The 10,509-nt window shown below is 37.7% G+C and overlaps 1 protein-coding gene across 3 annotated transcripts; it reads right to left on the bottom strand.

Moving 5' to 3' along the window:
* Positions 1–1,055: 1,055 nt before the first annotated feature.
* LOC137249201 (trans-1,2-dihydrobenzene-1,2-diol dehydrogenase-like) lies at positions 1,056–8,657 on the bottom strand. Of its 3 annotated transcripts, XM_067780500.1 has the most exons (5): positions 8,391–8,656; positions 2,635–2,899; positions 2,262–2,563; positions 1,541–2,163; positions 1,056–1,375 (listed from the first exon to the last, which is right to left on the bottom strand). In XM_067780500.1, the coding sequence occupies exons 2-3, from the start codon at positions 2,757–2,759 to the stop codon at positions 2,413–2,415; spliced, it is 276 nt and encodes a 91-aa protein (XP_067636601.1). In that variant the 5' UTR covers positions 2,760–2,899; positions 8,391–8,656; the 3' UTR covers positions 1,056–1,375; positions 1,541–2,163; positions 2,262–2,412. The 3 variants fall into 3 exon arrangements, with proteins under 3 accessions (XP_067636601.1, XP_067636603.1, XP_067636600.1); XM_067780502.1 differs by having other exon boundaries at positions 1,056–2,163; positions 7,357–8,657; XM_067780499.1 differs by having other exon boundaries at positions 1,056–2,163.
* Between the last annotated feature and the right edge of the window lie 1,852 nt (positions 8,658–10,509).

The following is a 10,509-nucleotide window of genomic DNA, read 5'->3' on the forward strand; positions in this document are numbered from 1 at the left end:
CCAAATAAGCATACGTTGCGACAATGTAAAGCATTTGTGCAAACGTCAAATGTAAACGTCACGCAGAACAAAAATTGGAAATCGGGTTAGGTTTTCACGCAGAAAATTCAATTTGGGTTGCTCTCATACAAGTTGTATGTGCATGAAACATTTTTGACAGAAAATGACTTGCGTGCGTTTATATTAGGTTGCCATGTCAAGCGGTGAATATCGTTTATTTTGACAGCCAACAGATGTGCCAAAAGGGGTCTTAAAGACCGATTAATGGTGACTTATCCACAAATCACATTTACAAGATTGCGCATTGCGCATGTAAACAAAAGATCAACTGTTTTTTATGAGCAATTTTTATGTCATTTTCCTTTAGCTCTTGTTTTTTTCTCTTTCTGTCATTCGCTCAAGCAGTCAATAATGACGTCGATGCGCAGAACGAAGCAATTTTGAACTCGTGAATGCGCAATCTTCTGCGAGTGATTTGTGGACTTATCTATAACCAGATAAAACAGCTGATCGAACCAACCTTATGGAAATTAATGTAATCGATTAATGGTGCCATACCACAACGTTAAAGCCATAACCATATCATAGCCACCACCCAGCAAAAATGTGCCCGTAAATTGATTAGGAAAATGACTAAAAGCTATGTCGATGGAACACGTAAATCGTTAAGTAGCATTTGTACAGGGCAGCGGTAGCTTTTGTGACCAGTCCATTCCGTCGTACCTATTTATGTGATTGTCCATACTGCTCATACATATACGGTTTTAGGTTATGGAAATGTAAACAAACTATAGTGCTGTACTGTTCTTACATTCACGTTATGGCAGTCATATTTTAAGTTATATACCTGTAACTTGACTAGTATTTTTACAGTATTTTTACGTAAATATGACCGCCTTTTGACTAGTATTATGACCGTTTTTTTACCTGGATTATACTGCTATATAAATAAAACATTTCTTTAATTCAAATCCATTAACATTTCTTTTATTCAACATTTTTATAATATATTACATTATTTATAATAGTTGTAAATTATTAACTATAAGGAAGGAATCATTTTTCAGTCTTGTTGGTGACCCATAAATACAAATTTTATTGTATGCGATTGTATGCAAACAAAGTTAAGGGAAACTTAAATAAATTAATTAATGATATAGAAAACAAAAGAGAAGAACTAACAGAACTATTGGTTGCAGTAAACCATCAAATCGCGAGTAGGCAATTAACAATTTTAGTAAGTTGACTTGTAATTCGCCAATTTTATTTAATGCTATACCTTTTTTATTTTAGTTCAGAAAGCTGCAATTGAGGTTCGAAAGTTACAATTTAAGTTCAAAAATTTCAATTCAAGTTCAGAAAATTTAAATTGAAGCTCAGAATTTCTATTTGTAGTTCAGAAAATTAAAATTGAAGTTCAGAATTTATGTTTGTAGTTCAGAAAATTATATTTGAACTTAAATTGTAATTTTCTGAACTTCAGTTGTAGTTTGCTGAACTGCAGTTGAAATTCCTGAGCTTCAATTATAATTTACTGAACTTCTATTGAAAATTGTGAACTTCAATTGCAATTTTTTTAACTTAAATTGAAATTTCTGAGCTTTCAGAACTTCAATTGCAACTTTCAAATTTTTTTTACATAAAATAAACAATTTAAAATTTTGTCTGACAGTTAAAGTAGTGAATTGCCTACCAGTGGTTTGAAACCACTTGCATTCGTGTTGGCGTTTCTCTATATCATTAATATAACAATATCTTCTGAATAATTTAATTAATACACAAATATACATTTTTTTCCTTTACATTTTAGAACTGTGTACAAAAATATGTAATTTTACATATCGCAACCTTACCCTTAAAGTATTTCAACTCATAATCAGAGTAACTATATGTTGAATGTTGATTTATACCACGAAAATAACAAAATTGGTAACAAAACCAGGCTAAACGATAACGTTAACTACCAAAAAAAAGTTATTTCACGATGCTTTCATGGATCGATTTACACTTAAGTACCGATCTGAAATTTTTTTAAGTTTCGGTGTGAGTATCATTTTTCGTTTCTCCGCTGATACAGCATACTATTTTGTGCCTTTTCTTAATCAGAACTTTTGAGTCACGCATAACTTTATGTTGAGCCATGACTTCTGCCAATTCTGGAAGCTGAAATTATAGCATAAATAATAATTAAAGAGAATCAAGGTATTGCGACTACAATTACTAGGGTTTCACAAATAACAGATCAATATTTCACTATGCACCTTTTCTTCATCCTAGTCAATCTAAATTCAAAGTCGATATGCTTCTGTAATATTGTTTGTAGTATCGCCATTATATTTTCATTTGTTGTAGGGAATGTTCCTTCGTTGGTTAAGGAAGTAGCCGCATTATTCAAAACGGTACTCGTTGTATTTAAGGAGTGAAAGCTTCCTCATCAACACCATCCCTATTCAATGTACCATTAGCCATGATATTTTGTGGGAAATAGCCGAATATCCACAATGCGAACTGTAAAGCATAGACACCCAATTCAAGTGTAACACCACCACCAAAACTGCGCCGCCTAAGAGGAAATACAAATTCAGAGATAAGTAATAAGTAAATGATTTACTCATCCACTCATACATCACTTACATTACACGGCCGATTGGCAAACCGAATGTGCAATTAACATTGAGCACCTCACCCAGGGCGTTGTTCTCTATCTGTTTGCGTATGTATTGATATGCGGGTACACAACGTGACCAAATTCCCTCCATAAGGAATTAGCCTTTGCTATGCGAATGTCCTATCAATTGCAACGTTTGATCCTCATTCATACAAAGTGGTTTCTCACAGAGTACATGCTTGCCATTTATTTCCAAGTGAAAGGGGTTTAGCGATGAAATGTAGACAACATCTAAAATGAAAGAGACTACAGTTGATACATGAAGGTAAATAACGGGAAGAGGTTTCTGACATGCATCTTTTTGTGACCATACCACTTTTGTTCAATGCTTGGTTTACGTTAACCGGCAATTTATCTGACAGAAATAGTTAGTTCAAGTGTTGAATGAGAAGCGCCTGAATTACACGGGCAAGATTGTAGTTCAATTAAGTGGGGTGGAAAGGAATAGGTCTCTGAGAGATTGCTTCCAAATTTTTATTGAAATTTCAGGACAATGAGTCCTCACAAATTGGGAGATCGATCAAGCATAAATAAAACTTCAGGCCCATCTATCGAGATGTTCTTTATGTTAAAATGCACATTCGTAGTAAATTGAAACATCCAGCACCACACGACATTGACACATAAGAAAGTCGTGAGGTTAGAACAGCAGTTCAAAGGGAGTTCTCCAGACGTTTATGACATGAATTTCTTCGAAAGCTGAGGTAGCACAACCGAGCGGCCAATGCCAAAATACTGCTCCCAGAACCGTCACGGGCTGTCTTCTTATGTCCCCAGAACACCATCTACATAATGAGGCGAGAATACTCCCCATTAGGGAGAGAAATGAGATGCTAACCAAACAATTCCTGTTGAATTCCCAGAAACCTGGTCATCCCAACAGACATGTTGTTGTTGTAGCAGTGCTTCGCCCCACCAAATAGGTGCGACCGATCACAAATTGTCATCAATATCCTCTAACGGGAGTCCAAGGAAACTTGCTGTTTCAACAGGGGTGCACCATAATGAGAGGGGTTTTAGAGGCGTTGTGGTTCCACATTACAATTGAAGATATGGTTGGTGTCATGTGGGGACACATTGCAAGCAGGGCAGACATTTTGTATGTCGGGGTTGATTCTGGATAGGTAAGAGTTTAACCTGTTACAGTATCCAGAACGAAGTTGAGCTAGAGTGACTCGCGTTTCCCTGGGGAGTATGCGTTCCTCTTCCGCAAGTTTTGGGTACTGTTATTTGAGTACTGGATTCACTGGGCAATTCCTGGCATAAAGGTCCGACTTGTAGAGTTCACTGAGGACCTGCATGTTTTTTTTGCTTCATACGGCTGAGTTGTCAGGTGCTGTATTTCCTCATAATGCTTACGGATATGACTCCTTAAGCCCCTAGGCGGTGTTGGCTCATCATCTGTTGGGTTGCCCAGGTTTCTGGGTATACAACAGGAACTGTTTGGTTAGCATCTCATTTCTCTCCCTGATGGGGAGTATTCTCGCCTCATTATGTAGACGGTGTTCTGGGGACATACGAAGACAGCCCCTGGCGGTTCTGAGAGCAGTATTTTGGCAGGCCTGTAGCTTCTACCAGTGAGTAGTTTTTAGGCTTGGCGACCATATAGGGGACGCGTAGCATGAAATTGGCTGGCCAATTGCTTTGTATATGGTAATGAGCGTGTCTTTGTCTTTTCCCCAAGTACTGCCAGCAAGGGATTAGAGGATTTTATTATGGCTCTGGATTTTCGGTATAATTGCGGCTGCATGCTCATCAAAACATAGATCCTGATCAAACGTTACACCCAAGATTTTGGGGCGTATGACAGTCGGTATCGTAGTGCCATCGACGTGGATGTTAAAAATGGTCGACATTTGGGACGTCCAAGTTGTAAATAAGGTCGCGGAAGATTTAGTCGGGGATAATGCCAGGTTTCGCGAGGCGAAAAAACTGGAGAGATCAGGGAGGTAGCCGTTTATTCTGTTGCAAAGCTCATTGATCTGTGAGCTTTGGGTCTGTGGCCATTATTTGCAGCCATCGGCGATAAATAATGCCGATAAACCGAAGCAATGGGAATTCATAAACTAGTTTTTTAACCATCACTCAAAAGCCGCCACAACTATAATATCCAAGCTTATTAAGAGGTTCCCAATAAATTCATATAAACAAAGTGTGATCACATTTCTGTATGAAATGAGTTTTTGTTAAGAAGCAACATTGTTTAATGGCACCACTTGTCTTTAAAGATCTGTCACTCCTTTGATACGTGGCAAACTCTTACTCGGCTTTGTATTCAGCTACTTAATTTCATTACTAACTGTTATTTTTCTTTGCATATACTTATACAAATATAATCTGTACATATATATATTATATATATATATTTTTTTACTTCTCATCAAACCGCGTGAATAAACGTAGCATATATTTTGTACGTGTTAAGTTTGGCGGCCACCGTGGTGTGATGGTAGCGTGCTCCGCCTACCACACCGGATGCCCTGGGTTCAAACCCCGGGCAAAGCAACATCAAAAATTTTAGAAATAAGGTTTTTCAATTAGAAGAAAATTTTTCTAAGCGGGGTCGCCCCTCGGCAGTGTTTGGCAAGCGCTCCGGGTGTATTTCTGCCATGAAAAGCTCTCAGTGAAAACTCATCTGCCTTGCAGATGCCGTTCGGAGTCGGCATAAAATCATGTAGGTCCCGTCCGGCCAATTTGTAGGGAAAATCAAGAGGAGCACGACGCAAATTGGAAGAGAAGCTCGGCCTTAGATCTCTTCGGAGGTTATCGCGCCTTACATTTATTTTTTATTTTTTAAGTTTGCACTTGATAGCATTTTATTTCATCAGTTTTAAAAGATCATCGCATAATAAGATTTTGCACATTGTTGAGTTCAGTATGAAAATATATGAAATGGTCGTAGGCCCACACCCCGTTTTAGTTCCCTTTAAGATTTCCATTTTGATAAAGACACAACCTGAATGTTTTATAGTCTTATCGATGTTGATGGTTCTTTTCCAAATATAGATCAGGTTCGTTCCGGTAACAACCGCTAATAAGGTACAAGCCCGACCACCTGGGGAACGATATAAGAAGACCACATTAAACCTTCTTGACCGAAGGAAGCTCTGCGGGGGAGTGCGGATCGATTCGCGGAAAACAGTCGTAGATTTGAGTTTAAAAATTATAAAAAAGTTATAAAAAAAACAAAAAATTGTTTGTACTCGAGTCTCAAAAAAACGAAATTACTTTTGGTATTTTTTTTTTGAGGAATTGAAATGTAATCAATTCCTTTGCTGTGGAGGAAAGGAATTGATTACTTTTTCCAATTACTGAGGAATGTAATGGGTAATGTAATGGAATTGAATTTACCTAGCTCTGAAGACGAGGAATGGGAGAAGGGAAAAAAACTCGCACGGAATTTTTGTTTCGAATTGGGCTGAATATGAAAAATTTAAACATTATTTTATGTCTATAGTTAAAATTTTAAGAGGTTTGAGCGAATATATTTTTTAAATTGAATAGCTTGGTTTATTAATCACATTTATAATTATTGTACATACATTTGACTATCGGCCCAAAAGTAGGTGTAATAGAGACCCTTTATTTTAGGCTTCGTGTAAATATGGAGTTTTTGGTTCCATTACCTTATTTGCTATATTTTATAGACTTGTAGACCTACATTGTCACCCTATACACATCTATATTAGTATTACGTCTAATAAATTTTGGTCGGTCACGCTCTACTGTCTATGAAGAACTTGGGGTCGCCAATGCCTCGGATGCTAAAGAAACGTGGTTCGCCACGGGTAGGTGAGGTTGACAATTGGGTTGGAGAAGCTATAAATTGCGCTGGCAACCCATTCAAAGCGTCCGCAACTCACCTACGCGAGGTCAATCCTTGGGGAGTGTTATCGATGTTGATGATCCTTTGCCGGATGCATATCCGGTACGTTCCGGTACCAGGCCCGACCATCTCGGGAACGATTTGTTATGGCCACATGCGACCTTCTAGGCCATCCCACCCCCTAAATCCATGAGGAGTTCGGGGTCGCAGAGCCTCTGCTGTTAATGAAACAGGACTCGCCACGGATAGGCGAGGTTGACAATTGGGTCTGGAGAAGCTATGGTAATTCTTTACTTTAGCTCACAACTGCTAAAACTCGTCCAAAAATATTGCGAGGTGTCAAAAACGCGTTATGAACCCAGGACCACGAATCCGAAAGCGGAAATTAAATAATTAGTTTCTGTCAAAAGATATTTCCAAAACCGAAAAATGGCCCTGGGGAGTTCCGAAACCGGGGGTGGGATCCAAAGTAATTTTGCGCAGAACACCTTTCCTGGGTGGGTCCAACACCGGTTTGGAGACCAAAACTATATCTGCGCAAAACACTTTTACCCACCTTTTCTTGTGGGTTCAACAAAATCATCAAAATTACAACAACCACATGAAAATTTTCTAATTTGTGATCCTGGGCCCAAAGCACGTCTTTTGACACCCCTCCCAATAATTTTGCACGAGTTTTAGCAGTTTTAAACAAATTATATATTTGAAACAATGGAAACAACTGAAAATGTTACACGAATACCACTCTTATGATTTGCCCAAGTGAATCTGATTCTCAGGCTCCAAATAGTATTTTTTTTAATATACTTGTGCATTATTTTTTTTTACAATGTAGCTATTGGTTACTGTTAATTATACTTACCAACGAAGGCTTTTAACTCATAGTCAACGCCACAAGATTTACCCGTATCGCCAGGCGCGGGTTGTAGTGACAAAGAAACTGGACAATAAGGGGGAACTTCAAACGTTCAGTTTGTTGTGGCGGATATATTTGCTCATGCGCTAAATACAAGTCTTTACGAAATGTCAGGCCAAGCACGTCCAAATCCTCACGTCCATATCTGAAAGCGGCAAGTACTTGTCCAAACACCTTGCGATCTTTTTTCGGGATCGATGAAAACTACCCCGTCGATAGGATCAACATGTGAAATGTGGTCGACGAAATCACGATGGGACTTTTTGGTGGTAAAGTTCCTTTAAACTTAATTCCTATTTTGGAATTCTTATAAATATTGCAATCACCACCTTGATTGACCCACGGGTACCTCCGTAACGGGGGGTGGAATCCATAGTATTTTTGCGCAAAACACCTTTCTGCGTTGGCGGCCTTCGGCCGCGCTTATAATAAAAATAACCCTGGGCTACGCCATGCCAAGTCCGGGTGTGTGGTATAACCGTGGCGGTAGCCCACAATGCACAATTTTTTTTGTGGGCACGAACACAACAACAACCACATGAAAATCACCAACTTCAACTGCAAATATCTCCGGACAGAGATAAAAATTTTACTTTCCGCCTTCGGATTATTGTTCTCGAAATTAATACGCGTCTTCTGACACCTCTGTCGTTATTTTTGGTAGCGTATTAGAAGTCGACCCCTCAACTAGACTATTACCATAGGGAAAAATATTCACAACGACCACCTTCATCAAAGCAGCGATAGTCACATTTTTCGCAATGTTCATTTATATACAAAAACAATTACCCCACCTGATGCTGAGCGACTATTTTTTCTTGGCTTTCCAATAAACATGCATTAAAAGACAACATAAATTGAAACTTTTTCTCCACAACATCTTTTCCACAATCACAAAAGAAATTGCATGCACGAATTGAATTATTCACTGTACGCAAATGCTACCAAAAATGCAATAACCTACATTCATTAAAACTCACTTGATTTTGGTTCCTTTGTGGAAAATATAAATGCAAATACCGTAGCGCACACAACACTTAATTTAAATTTAGTTTTTATTATATCCGAAATTATTTGTTAATTAATTTTTTATTACTCTGCTGTTGCGTTTCAAGCTGAAAATAACAAATGGCGGATTCGCAGAAAATTTTTGTGACGTATTTGAGGGTACATAGCATGTAAGAAAAGGCAAGCATATATGTATCGGGCATTTCAATTAGGCCATCTCATTCTGCCATACTAACAATTGTGGAACAATATGGGATATTTTGTTGTTGGTCGCCATCTTTGGTCACTAGATTTTTGCTGGGCAGTTGGTTTTTAGCGGGAGTCATTGGTGCCGTTTGTCGTATCGCTGTAGTCGTATCCCTCACGTAATCAGCTGTTTATCGTTACGACGGTAAAGCTGGAGACATTGGTGCTTTATCGGTAACCTTTTAACAGCTGATTCGACCAACCTTATGAGAATCAATGCAATTGATTATTGGTACCGCTAAGGTCGTAACCGTATCGTAGCCAACCAATTGGTTTTTTGTTTACCGTCGTAACGATAAACAGCTGATTACTTTAGGGATACGACTACAGCGATACGACATACGGCACCAATGACTCCCGCTTAAACCAAAACCCAATTAGTTGGCTACGATACGGTTACGACCTTAGCGGCACCAATAACCGATTGCATTGATTCTCATAAGGTTGGTCGAATCAGCTGTTATAAGGTTACCGATACGGTTACCGATAAAGCACCAATGTCTCCAGCTTTTGGTTTTTCGCCATATCCACAACCTAAAAATATTTGAGTTGGTGTATTTAATAACTTTTTGTAACGCATAGTCGTAGTCAAATTAAAATAGGTTTTGTTATGGAAACGCATTTTCGGTGGAAGCAGTAAGGAAGGCGGTCGGCATGATGTCGTGGTGCACAGTGGCTAGTCATTGTCGGCTGGGGCGGGTCCTTGTCAACCTTACTGCTCCTGCGCCATAAACTGAAAAAAATGTCATATCATGCCTTAAAAAAAACTCAGCTGTCAAATTCAAAAAAAAAAAAACCGACAGAAGCGCAGAGACCGACTCAAAACGCTTATCAATACAAATTGAAACGAAATCCGGTCGAACCGGATGCCACGGACAGACTGTTAACATTCAAAAATTTTAAAATTCAAAAAAAAACTGACGCAAAAATAATTACCGAACCGGACATGGCCGGTTACTAACGCTAGAATCAAAAATCAAAAACAAACGCTGAAAAATTAAAAGAAAACAAAAAGGCCGAATATACATAGGGGCGCCGCGGGTGTTGTTGCGACGCCCGGTGCTTTAATCCACCCTCAAAATCCATGGCCACCGACGCACCTAAATTTTCGGTGGCCCCTTACTTGTATTCCCTACGTGCCTTCTAAATAAATAAGGAAGTCAGCATTCCCATTTTAAATACCAAATTTATTGACAATTCATTTCAGTGAAAGTTAGACTATATTTATATTAAAGCTATACTAGGTAAACCTCCGAGGTTAAGACTAGCTAACTTTCCTTTTTTTTCCGATTAGCATAAGTTTTTACGTAGTCATATAAAATGTGTTTATTTATAAGTGGAAGTTTAGTTATACAAAACAAAAGAGAAAAACGTGTGCTAATGTGTTTAATTATAACCTTTTCTTTTGTTTGTTTTTAAACAAGTATCTGTTACGGGTTCAACTTTTGTAAAACAAAATTATCTTACCAAAAATTTAACAGATGATAAATATGAGTAATACAGATGTAAATGAAACAAAAATATCTTGCCCTATTAACCAATACTTATATATAAAAGGGGTTAAAAGCAGAAAAACATGTACATACTTTTTTTGAAATTTTAGGTGGCGGTACATAACTGAGCTGAAGCTAGAAAATTTCTGATCTCAACTTTAAGATGGAGTATCTCCATTATTATTAATAATTTTAGACTTTTCCTTGAGAAAAAAAATTTTGTCTTTTCTGTTTTATTTTTGTGTTAATTATTTTAGCTTATCTCATATTCTTTCATTTTATCTTAATTTAGTTTATTTCATTTATTTTATTTTATCTTAAGTTATTTTATTTCATTTTAGTTTATTTTATC

This window comes from Eurosta solidaginis, chromosome 4 (assembly GCF_040869045.1).
Source record: "Eurosta solidaginis isolate ZX-2024a chromosome 4, ASM4086904v1, whole genome shotgun sequence".
NCBI classification, from domain to species: domain Eukaryota; kingdom Metazoa; phylum Arthropoda; class Insecta; order Diptera; family Tephritidae; genus Eurosta; species Eurosta solidaginis.

Coding starts and splice junctions, on each gene's coding strand:
- LOC137249201 (XM_067780502.1), bottom strand. CDS start 2,759: ATGGAGGGAATTTGGTCACGTTGTGTACCCGCATATCAATACATACGC. Junction 2,564..2,634: donor TTGCCAATCGGCCGTGTAAT/GTAAGTGATGTA, acceptor ATTTCCTCTTAG/GCGGCGCAGTTTTGGTGGTG.